General features: G+C 38.5%; 1 protein-coding gene across 2 annotated transcripts in view; it reads left to right on the top strand.

Moving 5' to 3' along the window:
- tox (thymocyte selection-associated high mobility group box) overlaps positions 1–16,192 on the top strand; it is a 53,809-nt gene that overhangs the window by 31,667 nt on the left and 5,950 nt on the right. For both annotated transcript variants that reach the window (XM_032566185.1, XM_032566184.1), the window contains exons 4-8: positions 724–993; positions 8,737–8,982; positions 12,685–12,909; positions 14,331–14,411; positions 15,020–15,508. In XM_032566185.1, coding sequence (XP_032422076.1) covers positions 724–993; positions 8,737–8,982; positions 12,685–12,909; positions 14,331–14,411; positions 15,020–15,508 — 1,311 coding nt within the window. The remainder of the gene's footprint in view (positions 1–723; positions 994–8,736; positions 8,983–12,684; positions 12,910–14,330; positions 14,412–15,019; positions 15,509–16,192) is intronic.

Below are 16,192 nucleotides of genomic sequence, written 5' to 3'. Positions count from 1 at the left end.
ATAAACCATCTCCTCTGTCAGATTAGTATGAGAAGGCTTCTCTTTCTCTTTTCTCTACTGTGTGTTTCTTTCCTCTCCTCTTGCATGATTCTCTCACTCCATTTCCTTCTTCGTGTCTCTCTCTCTAAATCGCATACACGACCGTTCCTGCTCTTCTTTCTGCTTGTCACATTATCTCTGATGTTTCTTTTTTAAACAAGGGCCCGCCCGATTTTCTCTTCTCTTTTTGTTCTCCTGTTCAAAACTGGTCGGTGCGTATAAATAACCGAATTTCTCTGCAGCGGAGTGAGAATCAGTTTGTGTTTTTTTTTTTTCTTCCTTTTTTCCAAGACGGGATATGTCATTTGAAGTGATTAGTGATGATTAGCGTGTGAACGGAGCTCAGGCTGAAGAGGAGTGACTAGATGAAAGAGCGCAGAGTAGTTCAGGCTGAATTCAAACTCTCGGAGGTAATTATAATGGGCAGTTTTTACAATCTCTCTTATCCATTATCTCTGACAGTAATGTTTCATGACACTTCTGTCTCTTATGGTCCTCTATGTGATTCCCATTGATTTTTCTCCCAAGTTGTCACTCTGCTGAAGTCAACATCTCCCATCCAGCCAAGCTCTGAGTTAGACTTTTTGTCCCAGATCGGTGAAGATTCACTAATGCGCTCCAAACAAACGGCTGAGTTACTCGTCGCTCTGACTGTATGTGTCTTTTTTTTATTCCCCTCGATAGTCCTATTCGATGAACGGCTTCGGTGACGAGGATTTCAACATCCCACCCATCACTCCGCCGACTCTGCCAGACCACATGCTGCCCCCTCACCTTCCTCACGATGCGTCCCCCAGACCGTACCAGCCCATGGAGCCGCCGCCCAGCTCGGCCGCAGGGCACTACCACCTGCCGGGCGGCATGACCGTCGGCCAGGATGGAGCCGCCGGGCTCAGCCAAGACGGCGAGACGTTCAGCCCGGACGGCGGACCTATGACCAGCACGCTTTCTGTGGTGAGTAGAACCTCATCCACACAGAGTTTTACTCTGTTGACGAGCGACATGGAAACTAATTAGGATATATTTTGGATTTTTTTTACAATAGCAATAAAAGTGATGGAAAAAAGATTAAAAACACAATGGTAATAAAAAAAAAAAACAACTAGTACTTGTGTGTTTTTCTAATATAATTGGACATACAGTCAAGTTCAATAAATTAGAGTATTTTAAAAAATTGATTTGTTTCTTTTACTCAGTTCAGTAAGTTCAGTAATTCTGATGATTATCTGCTTGCATCTTTTGGAAAAATTACATTTAAGATTATAATATTGCGTCACACTAATTGAAAAAAATTATCTTGATACAGGATTGAAAGATATGTTAATAGCTGCATAAATGTTATTTTCAAAAGGTACTCATTGGATCATATTTTAATCTGTTGAATATATATTTATAGATATTTGGTGACACAAATCCAGTAGCATCAACAGTCATGCAATAAATAGTAAAAACACAAAAATTAAAGTAAAATGCACTCATATCCATTCCTGTGTATGGCTGTATACATGAAAGCAGTTTTGACAAAACTAAAAGTAATATACAGTATCGCATTTTCCGAACTCCAAGTTGCTCTGGAGTGAAACTTGTGCCAGTCAAAACAATTTATAATATATTTTCAGGCATTTTATTGCTTCTATCAGTTGTTATAAAACATTGTAGTTTATGGTGAGGTATAAATTAGGTTACCCTACATTTATTCCCACTTAAAATGGCAAAAATAACACCGATTACGTCAGCTGCACATATTGAAAACATTGTTACTCAGCGTTTTGAAGGATGTTTGCCGCTCAGTCCTGCAGTTTGGTTTTCTCCTGATGGTTGCAGTGGGAGGGAACAGGAGAGCAACTGCTGAATAATAAACAATATTTGCATTCATTTTGCGAGCAGCGTAGCAGGGCTGAACTAAATGTTCTTAAAAAAACAAACAATTGTTTAATGCTCAAGTGTGTGATAAATAAAAGATAATCTGGTAAAATTTTCTTCTGAGTAAACCTTTAGTTTAAAGCCAATTGCATCTAAAATAAATTAGACTTCTCTATTCAACCTTACAAAACATTATCTCTAAAAGCAAATTATGAAAATAATTGTATTTTCTATTTTGCTTGTTTTTTGGGGGTTTTTTAGAATAAAGACATATTTTCTAAATTCCTCTAATTTCCTAATCGGCTGCATAGATTATATCCTGTATATTTCTAGGATGTCTACAGAAGCGAAGACAAACCTCAAATGTAGATGTTCGTGTTAATAAAGAACGGGTTTTTCTCTTTTTCAAATGAAACTTTCAATTGTTTTTGTTGCCGTTTAGAAAAATCCATGACCAGATTTTGATGAATTGTTTTATTATTTGTGTATTTCTGAGGAGAATCTCCTCCTTTGATCCAAAGTCTGGCACTGTGATCATCTGTGCCTTCCACTCATGCTGAGCACCAGCAGTAAAATCCAACAGAAAGTTTGAGATTGTGACCTTGTTTCTCTTATTTGTCTCTGAAACAATTTCACTCTGTGATCGACTCAGACTGGCCACCTGCTGCTCCCCTAACAGACGCGTTAGAGACGGCGATCGCTCTGTCTTGTGGTCAAATGTTCTTTGACTCCACTCATTAAAAGCTCAATGAGAATCCCAGCGAGTCGTCAGATTTAAGCCGACGGCCTCCGGCGATGTTAAACTGTATTCTTTTTACAGTTTCTTTTTTTTTTAAATTCAACGTAGCAGCATGCAGCCTGGGGGGAGCGCTGTTCTGTTTGAAAGCCGATGACAGCAGCAGCTCCGTCTGACATTTGCTTCGTATTTTAAGTCTTCGTTTCACGGTAAAGTGAAAATCTTGCTTTTAGTGGTGACATTCAGGCTATGACTGTCTTTGTCATACAGTAAAGAAATGAAAGCTACGCCCGAGACTTCTCTGTCATTGAAACTCTGCTCAGATCAGATTCTCAGGTTTACAAAGTCAGTAATAAAGACTGCTCCTGTTTTTATGAAGATTGAAACTTCTCACCTCCCACTCGTGATCTTTCAGTTCTTGACTCTGTTTCCTTGATCTCTATATTGAATGTGGCTGCTGCAATATTGGGACTCGGCTTGAAAAACGCAAGAGGTTGGCGTTAGAGCGGCTGCGAAACACAAAAACAGTTTTTAAAATGACATTTTAGACATTTCTGCTGTTTGGATTTCATCAGCTTGTCTTGCAGTGGAGTTGATTATTTGAGAGGAAGGTCTTATTTTGCATTCTCAGTCCTACTTTCTCTCTGTCTGCTTCGGTCTCCAGACCCCACTGTTATATTTTCATACATTTACTGCCAGCCCATGAATTATTGTTGCCTAGCAGCCATGCCGAGCTCAGCCTAATCGGTGTGGGTAGAAAGAGTCAAATCAAAGAGAGTGTGTGTGTGTTATTCCTACAGGAGCAAGAGTATTCAGTTGTAGTTAATACAGAAATGTAGACTTCACTTGTTTTTATTATTTTGCCGCTGCTGAAATGATTACTTCACAGCTTTCTGTAGTTTTGTCCTGGCGAGTTTGATGTAATAAATCCTAGTTTATAGCTTCTGACTCGGATATTTTCCTAAGTCACAAAAACAAAAAACACAATGGAAACCTTTTTAGGTCATATGCAGCTCCATTATTTCCTCATCTGTTTGGAAAAAAACGCTTAAATGGAAATATAAATGTTTAAGTTAAGAAATATAACCTAAATAAACAAAAATAGATCATCTCTCTGAAGAAAATAAAAAAACTAATAATAATAATAATTACCTTCTCTTTAGTTTTAAGGCCTTTTTTGCTTTTGAAACAGTACCTAAAATTGACAAAAAGTCATTTTTGGGGGCTTGCGGCTAAAGTATTTCAGAATTATAATCCAGAATTATAATCTAAATCTCTTGGTGAGTAAATTGTCTATATACTGTATATATGTCCAGATCAAAGTTTTATTAGTTGAGCCCCTAAATAATAACGTAATTCAATGAGGATTTCCACATAATAATGGTTTATTGCCTTGCTGAAGCATTAAACATTAATCATCTGCCACAAGATACTAATGCTATTAGATGTCAGTAGGCCCCTGTCACGACAGCAAATTTTGCAGGCCGATAAATTGTCCGAGAAGTTATTGCAATAAAAAATAACATCTTGAAACCATTTTATGTAATAAATGCATATAAATAGTGTACCATGCCAAAAAAAAAATTTTAAGTTCCAAGGAATATTTACCACTGGAACTGGAAAACATTTTAAATATCCAAAATAAACTAAGAAAACAACAATAATGTGCAATCAAAATTTCATTAAAAACAAATATAATCAGTGAGTTTAGACAGAGAAAACAGGCCGAAGTGGCAGGTAATGCAAACTAACTTCGTACTGCGTGGCAAATGTTTGCAGCGTTTCTCAAAATGCCGACTTTTCAATAATATTAAAGGGGAGCGTCTCTTTAACAATTATTGTCCAAATAGATATTGAGCTCATTTTAATTTACTATGCGATTAATTGATTGATTGCTTACTGTGTCAGGCTTATATGTCACCATTTTAAATATGAGTTTTAATAATTGCAAAATATAGAATATGAAATTTTCTCTGACAATGTGAAACAGCATGTAGAAAATCTGTAAAATATTGACCTATATTGCAATATAGTAATGTTTGTACTATATGAAATAATGTTTCATAGCATTATTTTTCCTCCTCTTAGTTATTGATTATATTGCAAAAGCAGATAGGAGAGTGATTTGTTTTTATTATTATTACTATTATTTTTAATCGCATATTTAGCCGGTTTTTATATAAATGTGTTAGTAGAAACCCCCCTCGGTAATGACTACCGTTCCCCTGCTGACTCATTTGAACTGCGCATCTCGTTTCACTGAATACATTCAAATCGTGTTATTTTTAAGTTACGTTTAAGTTTAGAATATCTGCTTCTGTTCTCGTCCGTCTATATGTGACAAAATCAGGGCTTTTTCAGTGAAAGCAAGAACACGTTCTCATACTGAAATTCTTTCTCAAACCACACATTTTGTAACAATGTGCGGCCACCGTTTGCTACCAGAGCTTTAACCCCAACATGACTCAGTCATTACCCATCAGGGGTTCTCCCGTCACCTCCCCAGCCCTCCGGTCTCCTCAAAGGGGAAATCTAGCAGGTTTTTCCATCGATTATTCCTTTAGGTCAACAGGGAGGTTAAATTCTATTTATTTTTTATTTTTGCCTCCCAGGAGTCATTTCACCCTGCATGTTTGTTCAAATCGATAATATATTTAGTCACAAAAATATACTTTAGAAATGATTTTAGCCACTGTAGCAAATGTCCTATGACTTCAGTAAATATGTGAATATTTTGTTCTTGCTGTCAATATTTTTGACATTTCCTTTCTCAATAATTTAACTCATGTGACGAATAAATGTTTTTTTCGAAGGGGCTAAACCACAGATACTATTCTGTACTATTTCCATCAGCATTTGCAGCAGCCTAAAACCTCATCCCATGTTCAGAAATGTCACCCTGCGTTCCATCTAAATACCACAGCGGCAGCGTTCAGCGGCCACTGCCAGTAACCGGGTTCAGGTAGCGTGTTCCCCAGAGGGGGCACAGCCCGCCACATCCGTTATTATTCAATGCTTATACTGAGAGGAAACTCGAAATACACACCATCATCCATTATTTGTGATGATGAATGTTCCCACACCGAGGCTGATGGTGTTAACTTTTGTTTTCCTGAGAAGTGGACAGAGTCTCGCTAGACTGACTCAAATTGAGATCGTTCGACTTCACAGAATGCTATTTAAAACTGAACTGAAGGGTGAATGTTTTCCATTTGACCAGTTTGTGCTTTAAAATATAATAAGTAAGCAGTAAAAGGTCTGAAGAAGACTGTAATCATACTTTATGTTTTGGTTGACGGTTATTTTACAGATTAGATGTAATAGACCAACACAAATGTTGTGGAGCATCAAAAATGATGCAGGTTTATGGAAACCTGTGTATACAGGTTTATACATTTTAGAACCATTATTCCAATTACACTGGGTATGACTCTACCAATTTGCACACCCATAAACTGTTTTTTCCCTCCATGTTTACAAGATATAAAATGTTTAAAAAGTTTTATATCCTAACCTCGCTTTTACATCTCCACAACTTCTCGCTGACCTGTCTGAGGTGTTGGTTGGTCTTCTTGATGTTTTTGTTCATAAATGTCTTCTAACAACATAGAGGCATTCATAAAGCAGCCGCATTTACATTAAATTACACACAAGTCGATCTGATGTCAAATATGGAGAAGTTAAATAATAAAGGAGTGTGTACTTTTGCAACTAAAGGTATGAACTTTGGTTACTACGATACATATTTACGACTTCTGATTTTAGCTTGAAACCTTTTGGAATCAGTAAAATATTATGCTATAAAATCGCTGCATAATTAGCTGATTTTTTTTACTTATTATTTTTGATAACACTAGATGAATTCATAACTAGAGAATTGAAATAATTTCACCCACAACAGCTACGGAGTAGTTCACTCCTCGACTTAATTGTATAATTTAGCAATAAATCCAGCATTATGTGCTACAGCTATTAAATCAAACATCGTCATTGTTGTGCTTTTGTTTAACATCAGTGAAAACCTAACATGTATTGCTTTTAAGAGGACCATTTCCCATAAGTCCTCATTTCTTCGGGGTGACGTCAAACCTCATATATGTTTAACTCCAGTGTTGATTTTATGACACTGGTGCATTTTATCTAGCAAACCTACTGCGATGTGTAAACTGCATCAACAAATTATGACCTTCGTCTTATTTGAAATTATTATAAAAGGTTTATTTATAGTTTTACAGCTATATAAATCACTTCAAGCCTGTTGCTTTTTCTTTTCCCCAAGATTTATTTAAGGTGCCATTCAATTTTGTTGAAACCTTTTGTTTTAAAAGCCAATAAAACATTATGCATTCATGACACAGGTGTGACAGTAAAAGTGAGAACTGGGCTGTCTGGTTACTTTACATCCCGCAGTAAACATCTTTCTGATAAATTGCCTCGGCCTCGGGGGCGCGGAGAATAAACTTGTCCGTATTTGTTCAGTCTGCACCTGTGGACTCGGCGTCTCCTCCAGACACGTCGCCACTTCTGCGGAGTGTGGCAAATGGGGTTTAAAAAGCTCTATTGATGTACTTACACATGAGTGGGAAAATGGGAATTGATGTTTTAAATGACTTCTCATCCTGCCTTTACCTCAGACCTGTATTTCCTGTTGCCACGGTTACTATCAGATTTCATTATTAGTGAATCCTGGTCGGCTGCACAGACCCTGGCAAGAAGAGGCGGACTGGTTCAGAGTTAGTCCTGTTACATGATGAGCATGTTATGCACCTCTGACTCTCTTTCAGCGCGGCACAGAATCTAAGACTTAGGCCAGATTTAAAAGCAAACTAGGAAAAGTTTGTGTGACACTTGAGAAGGATTTGATTCACTTTTTTATAACAATTTATAACCAAAAACATGACAACTTATCAGTAAGTCCTGCGTGCTTGTGTCTGTCACTGTGTTTTGATTTCTACTGACTGCAAACAAAGAGAAAAGTTGTGACTTGTTTGCTTTCATGCCTTTATTAAAAACCGAGAAAGTCTCAAAAAGCATTTCAATATTTTTGCATTTTGCACATTTTTTGACTCTAGTAAGCTGTATAACCCAATTTAAAAGGTTATTAGCTGCTGATTCATTCATATTTTGGAGAATAAGATTATTCATATCTTATTTGGTTATTAGAAAACCAAATATGATCATTTTGATTTTAAGTAATATAATTTATTTGTTGGCTCTTTAGCACAGTAAATTGAACAGGCTATATGCATACCACATGTTTTTAATTACTGAGTTGATAAGTGATATATTTTCATTAAATTGAGATAAATTAGATAAGTATTCACCTCTTCTTACTCTATTTCAAACAGAAAAGTAGTGCTAAGGTAATTATTTTGTTTAAAGAAAACGGTTATAAATAAATAGTTAGTAAAAATTGGGTAAAAGGGTAACACCGTGTTTTTTTTCCTCCTGCCTTTTTTACAGTTATTAAATCACATCTTTTACGCCCTGCAATAGACTACAGTCATTAAAAAAACAAATGGCTTGTTATTATATTTATGTTAATGCTGAGTAACCTCCACGTCTTTGCTGAGAAAAATCATTGCCACATCCTGGTGCTGCCACCACCATGAGTCACGGTGTTGTCAGGGCGCAAATACACAATTGTGTGAAAACAAAACTTTTCGTCGATGGTGTTCTGATTTTCTTCACTTTTGTTCTCGGCTGGTAAAAAAAACAAAACAACAACTAACAAATAGGTTCTTTGGGATAATAAGGTTTATCTCGATCTTGATCAGCAGTGTTAGTTTACCACAACACCTCAACACAATAGTTCAGTTCTGGTGTCATCTGATAAGAGAACCTTCTTCAGTTTCACTCAGCTTGACTCTATTTACCGACTAGGTGACTTTGAAATGCTGTTTGTTGCTGTTTTATTTAAGCGTGAGTTGAAATGCATATTCAGCCTCGTATCCTTTTCCTTTCTGTCACATATAAACCTAATAAAACGCTCTAAGACTTGTGGCTGCGACCAAAACTTAACTTAAAAGGTGTGAATACTTTTTCAAGGCCTCGTAAATGTGATAATCGTCTGATAGTTGCTTCCTGTCTTTGCTCAGATGCAGCAGATGGTGAACTCAGACTCTCGATTCACCAGCAGCCAGCAGCCAATCAAAGCGGCGCTTGGACCCAGGAGCCAATCGGGCCTGAGCCAACAAAACCAGCTGTCCACAATCAACCAATCCCAACTGGGGATGAATGGGAACCCTGCTACCCATAACTCCCCTTCACCTCCTGGAAGTAAATCCACCACTCCGTCTCCTCCCAGCTCGGCCCATGAGGACGACAACGACGATGGACTCAGGGTAAAAAAAACAAAAAAAAAAACACACAAAACAAATCTCACACATACTCCTCAGAAGCAGAGAAACCGCTGCCTGTGGGAGTCATTTCATAATATCTCAATGAGCTGTGAACAGTGAGACATGTAACCACCATTTTTTATTATGCTGCAAGTGTGTGTATGTGTGTGTGTGTGTAGGCAGAAGGGACTTATGATGTTATGTGTCATAACAGACCCATTCTGTCTGCATATCAACTAGATAGAAATCAGCTCCCTTACTGTTCGCTGTCTCACATGGAAACAAGCTCGCTGCACCCAACCGACTCTTCATATTCTGGAGAAATGAAACCATTACTGCTGAAGAATATCGAGCAATTTGTTTCAGGTGCTGTAAAATGGTAAAAACATAAAATAAGGGATACTTACCTCATGACTCATGGGAAATAAAAGCAAGCGCTCTTAAACACCTAAACTCTCCTCTACATTTACATATCTGTACTGAGCCAGTGGCATCAACGCTGGAGTTCACTGACTTCCTCATAGCAACCCATTCTTTCACACATTTTTATAAAAACAATGTTTGCGTGCAAAGAGGCTAAATTTCACACTCCTGTAGCCAGTTTCTGGTATAAATTTTTCTGACCTTTAAAAAAAACTCTACTTAGTCATCTGGAGGGTTGATTTGCACCGGAGGGGACGTCACACTGTGTGTATATCGAAGTTGCTGTAAACCATGGTTTTGCTATTTTAAGACATATAGTAGTTGACATCTGCTGTCTTTAGCCACTTATGTTGGCAATTAGCATGTTTATTAGCACAACTCTTGCAGCTTTAGTCAATATAAACCGCATTCTATGTGTTGTGTCAAACTCAAGGCCTTTAGGGGCCAAATCCAGCCAGCTGGAGCTTTTTTTAAAAACTTATTTTTAAGAAGTACTGATGAAATGCAGAGACGGCTATTTATTAATATTTTAACAGTTTGTTAATGGATATATTTTTTGTACATTCTGCCACAGCTAGCCCTTGATATGGTCCAAATGAAAATGAGTTTGACACCCGTGGCTTATTAGAGCAATTAGATTCTTATCTCACCTATGAGACTTCCAGAAAGGTCAAAATCCAAATAATTTCATAATTTTAAAACTGCTGCAGCAGGGAAAGTGTCCCTTTAGATTCTTCCTCAAACTTCACTTTAAGAGACCCCACAGATACTAAAAACAGGAAACTTTGTCTTTGTAGCTGTAGTAATGTCTTCACCACTGAGTGTTGTTCAGTCAAATATTAGTGCTTAGTTAGGTGTGTTTACTGACACAACAACAAACAAAGATAAATAAGTCTCCACTCTGACCACCAGCCAGCTTCCCTCTGCATCATTAACCACGATTTATTAATTTAGGAATTAAATTAAGAATAATTTGGTTAACCCACAGAGTATTTCAGGGTTCTTTTTGGTGACTTCAAGGTTCTTTACACATCATGTAGTTTTAAAAAAATGCAGGCAGCGTTAGAGTGAAGGTAAGCTCCAGCCACATCAAGTTTTTCCCTCTTGATTTTAAAGCTGCAGTTTATGGTGAAGTGTTGCAACTAGTGAACCTTTCCGTGTCACTCAGAGGAAAAGTCACAGTGTCACTGCACTCTGACACTACTACCATGTTGTAAAAGGTAACTATATATGGGTAACGTAACCTCGGTCCAATAAAAGCTGAAGTTCTTGTGTAACAAACTACCAAGTGTGTGTCGAGCTGTTGGAACTCATAAGTCAGGCTCAAAACAGAAGCATCATTCTTACCATAACACACCTTGCATGCGCTCATTTTTAATGTTTCAAAAAAAAAGATGAGATAAGTGTTGCTTGTACCTAACAGCTTCTTGAAACTATAGATAACCAATTCATGGAGTCAGTCAGTTATGTCTGGAGGATATTAAAAGTTGTGGATTTTGAAAGATTTTGTATGAATTCATTAACAAAAGACTTATTCTACCACATAAAATCTAACCATCATTTATTAAATATTGAAAAATGCGTGTTTCTGTGTTTTTGCCACTTTTCAGAAGTTTAAACTATTCTGGTGTGAACTTTAAACTGGCCTGTTTGGCTAATTAACAAGAGAATATAAACACAGCCTGTTTTTATCTGTTTTATCAACCAGCTCCACAATGGCGCCCTGTCAGAAAGTTTGGTGTTGCAATGGTGATTTGTGCCGAGGAAGTAGTTAATTAACAACAGCATTACGCTTTTGGTTTATTGGTAAATGGAAGATGTAACAGTGACAGAAATGTCTTAAATTTAAGGGTGAAACAGAGTGTGATGAATTACAAAACTAGACAAAATGAATCTGGGGAGTATTCATACAGAGTTGAATAATGTAAAAACCAGGTTTCAGCCTTAAGATGTGAATTTGCAGACATGTTAGACATTGCAATAAATTCCTCCTTTTTTACAGAAGTGCACTGGCAACATTCGTTCTTTCCATGGTTTCCAGTTTTGGCTAAGCAGTTGCAGTAATTTTAACGCCGTGGCAAAACTACAAACCCCATGATGCCAAGAGGCAAACAGACCTGTCAAAACAAAGTGATCCCCATACATCCAGCGTTCTCTGAAAACCTGCTGGATTTCTGCAGCTGAAGCTGGCTTCCTGTGTGTTTAGGCGTTTATAATCAAAACGCTCCTGTGACATTTTCCACTAGTAACTTCCTCCTCATGGGAAACTGTAGATCTCCCTATACTGTAGAAGGACATTGATTTGTTGCAAACTAAATCAATAAACATGCCAGCGGCAAAACACTCCAGTCTCGGTTGACAAAGTTATGTTTAAGTTGCAAAAGCCGTCATCACGTCATTAGGTTTTGGGTTTTTTGTTTTTTTTTAAACTAATGTAGGTTTCAATTTTAACCCCCAAAAAAGTCAAACATGTTACTGATACTCACAGAGACCGTGCAGAGAAAATAATAGTAATTTAAAAAATGAATAAGAAATTGTTATGTTATATTATACAAAATTATGGAATGTAAAATGGCATTATAAAAAACCCAGTAACAATAATTATGCAGGGCTTTTGATTTTCTGATTCCAACTTTAGAAAAATAATATTTATTGGTTCTGTAAGGCGTTCTTTATGCTAACAAAGTGTTTCTGAGATTAAGTGCAGTCTAATTGTTGCTGACATGACACTGTAGCTGTGATATCATGGAAATGTTCGCTGATAAAATTGTACCCAATGTGAATTGCTTGAGCACTTCTGCTGACTAGATGGGATTTCCCCCTTGATTCATCTTCACTGCTGACTAATAGCATCAAACCGGTACAGCAGAGGTAACAGGAAAGGTTATGCTAACAGAAAAATATGCTTATTAATTATTTTGTGAAACTTTTATTTAATGGACGTGCCGCGGTGGTGTAGAGGATATCGCGACCCATGTTTGGAGGCCTTGAGTCCTCGACGCGGACATCGTGGGTTCGACTCCCGGACCCGGCAATCTTTGCTGCATGTCTTTCCCCGTCTCCTTCCCCCTTTCCTGTCAGCCTACTTTTGTATAAGGGACACTAGAGCCCACAAAAAGACACCCTGGAGGGGTAAAAAAAGATATATAATTTTTTTTTTTTTTTTTAAATTTCATTATTCTATTTTCCAGGTGAATTTCTGCTTCAGATTACGATGCATGCATGCATGCTTGCCCTCTTGTCTGGACACTTTACAACCGTCAGTCTGTTTCTTCTCGGCAGGGGGAAAAGCGACCTGCTGCAGTGGACATCTCGAAGAAACCCAAAACACCAAAGAAGAAGAAGCGAAAGGACCCCAACGAGCCAGTGAAGCCAGTGTCAGCCTACGCCTTGTTCTTCAGGGACACCCAGGCCAACATCAAGGCTCAGAACCCCAACGCCACCTTCGGAGAGGTGTCAAAGATCGTGGCCTCCATGTGGGACGGCCTGGGAGAGGAGCAGAAACAGGTAGAGCTGTTCTACTGGACTAAACGTTTTCACCACCTAGCAAAGAACTGGAATCACTTACACATCAAAGTAAAAAGCTTCAGTGTTTTCAGATTTTTCTTGAAATTGATGTATTTATGATTACACCATTATTCTTTAATTACTTTTTTTCTTTATGTTTTCTGTTAGCCTGATTTTAGTTTCCGCTCCAGTCGGGTATAATAGCTTATTATAGGAATGTCTTCAGTCAGAGGCTCCTTCAAATTCGCTGTAATACAGACTGCTGCAGGAGATCTTTCTTGCCAACAGCCACCAACATCTACAGTAACTCTGAAGAATTTGAATTATAGCAATATTTAATTTCCCTTTTGGGAAAAAGTATTTTTGAATTGAATTGGATAGCCACTGCAATAATTAACAATACAATTTTAATCAGAATACTTTTTTTTTGTCAAATCTCTCACTAGGCCTGTTTACTTACTCTGAAATGTTTATATTCTATATTGACCTCAAAACATTTCTAAATTCAAGTTTCATAACAATCTGTGAATGCACCAGTTGACATTCAGCTTTCATCTTAAATGAACATAACCTAAAACTAGATATGGAAGTTTAAGATAAGATATAAAATTGTAAAAATACAAACAATGTTAAAGCATATTCCATTAACACAAAACATAGATTATTGTGTTTTAACGTCAACCTCCCAGTGGATTAGAAATGGAGATTAGCCACCTGGTTGTGACCTAATGTGTTTACATGTAAATGTTCATTAATATCTATTGTCCCATTCTTAAAAAATAATAAGCTCGAACTTCATCTTGAACTTTGGTAATTCCCAATCTCTGTTTGAGAGATTTTTTTAGCAACCATCATATGCTGTTGGAGCACTGTTACTCAAATGTTTCTGAAGCTGCTTGATACTTTTCTTGTGTCTCATTGTGCCTTTTACAACCGCCAGCATCAATGTGAGAGAAAACATGTTTATCCTATTCTGTCAACCATGAAAGGGAAACAAATGCAGACTGCGTGAGATGGGAAATGAGCAGCGACACGATGTTTGTGACAGGAATCAACAGTTTTGCAAAAAAAAAATCATAAACCATAAACTACAACAGTACCAGTGGGACTGTCAGTCATCGCTGCACAGGCAAAGCTCCTTTGCCTGTGCAAACACATCTGAACACATCAGCTGAAATGAAAGTGTCAAGAATCAAAGAACTGCAGAGGGTGTTTTGGGAATGCATAATTAAAGTAATCTGCTATTAACATGTCAGTTTAATGAAATAAGCCCTTTGATGTATAAACAAGAGTATTATGTTATTGTGGTGAATGAATCCAATTGTAATTCTGATATGTACAGCTGTAGCTCAGTTAAAGCTGTTTATGATGTTAATGTGTTGAACTGGGTCTCATGGTTCTGGTGGATGTTTGTGTTTCAGGTGTACAAGAAGAGGACAGAAACGGCTAAGAAAGAATATCTGAAACAACTGGCTGCCTACAGAGCCAGCCTCGTCTCACAGGTTATTACACCCATTCATTTACTCACAGCTTGCTGTGGCTAATTTCCAGTCTCCATTTCGTTTTTCATACATCTGAGCCGTTTCATAAACCTCTTGATTGTTAAGTCACAACTGACAAGCACTGCACCGTTGCCTAGCAACGCCAGCCAAGGCCAGCCTCTCACCTAGCAACTCAAGGAGCTGCAGCACGTTTGATCAGCTGGTTTTACCACTGTATGCGCCGTACAATGGCTGCTGGAAAGGACAAGTGTTTTGTTGTTCACTTACCATTCAGAAACCACTCGCTGCATTCTTGCTGGTTGTGCAGGAGGCTCCACTTCTGCTTTTCAAAGATGGACAATAGTATAATTGTGCATTTGTTTGCAGACATTTTTGTGTGTGAGTGGAAATGTTGAGTTGGGGGGCGTGGCCTGCAGCAGCTCATTTGCATTTAAAGTGATAGAGCCCTAAAATAGTTCACTCTGATAGGAGCTCAAAATAAGCCGACTAAAATTTCATTATCTAAGAATGACTTTATGAAAAATGTAATGAACACATTTTGTGTAGCCCACAGACCTATGCTTACCTGTTCAAGTGTGACATAAATCTTCCTGTTTTCTTTCCTGCAGAGTTACAGTGACCCCTCCGAGATGAAAGCCCCTCACTCTGCCTCCAACTCCTCCCCCTCACCTACCTCAATGTTCACACCCAAACCCTCAGTGTATCCCGGCCACCCAGGTCCGCACGCTTCCCCCAGCTCAATCACCTCCCACCCCCACTCTCTCCCTTCCCACCAGCACCCAGGCATGTACATGTCGTACCCGCACCCCTCCCACTCCTCCAGCCCCGGCCTCGGCCCGCACATACCCTCTCCTCACCACCAGATCCATCCCCAACTTCAGGCTCTGTCCTCCAGAGGGACGGTGCCGCGGGCTAGCGTCCCCCACCAGGGAGCCCTGTCCCTGGGGAACGTGGCGGCGGCCTCCACCCCTCCTCTCCAGGTCAGCCCCCCCCTCCACAGTCAGGCGCACCTGGGCGGCCTGCACAGCCCACACCATCAGCACCAGCATCTCGGTGGACACTCTCTGGGAATGACACACTCCCCTGCAATCACACAGGTCAGGCCCACTGAAAGTGTCGTTTTGTTTAATTAATTATCCTGTTATTTAAATTTCACTAGTTGTGTTTGTTAATAGTATCGGTCAAAAACTGCAGATGTCGTTTTTGAATTGCTGATGAGGTTTGGGGAAAAAACTCGCTGACAGTCATACTGCATGCATACTGTAGAGACTTCTATGTGCACCACACTTCTTAAACTTAATCCCTTCATGACCCGTTTACCACTATGCAGAGTTTCTGTTGTGACTAAAACGAGAACTGAAAAGTGCTCAGATGATAATCTGCCATGTGACCGTGTCATTTTTGGAGGAAATCAATAATGATTTAAATAGAGATGATGCATTTTCGAATCCAATAAGTCCCATGACACACAGTGGTTGAAATACAAAAAAGATAATTCAGGGAATTAAAATGTTTAGCCTTTCTGTTACACTCTCTAAGTCTTGCTCTCTCTCACAGACAGAATTTGTCATAGACCTTTTTTTCCCCCAGATATTGTCTTGCATCTCTGCAATTTGTTTGACTTAGCTTTTAAACGCCTCACTGTTACTAAACCCTGAGTTTTCTTCGCCCACCCAATAAAACGAACTGCGGTGGAAATATTTTTCTGCATACATGTTAGACGTACTCACACAATGACCCATTTCACACATTGCCGAGTTTCTGTCATGATTAAAACTAGA

The sequence above is a fragment of the Xiphophorus hellerii genome, chromosome 6 (genome assembly GCF_003331165.1).
Source record: "Xiphophorus hellerii strain 12219 chromosome 6, Xiphophorus_hellerii-4.1, whole genome shotgun sequence".
NCBI lineage: Eukaryota > Metazoa > Chordata > Actinopteri > Cyprinodontiformes > Poeciliidae > Xiphophorus > Xiphophorus hellerii.
This window is presented reverse-complemented; position numbering and strand designations above follow the sequence as displayed.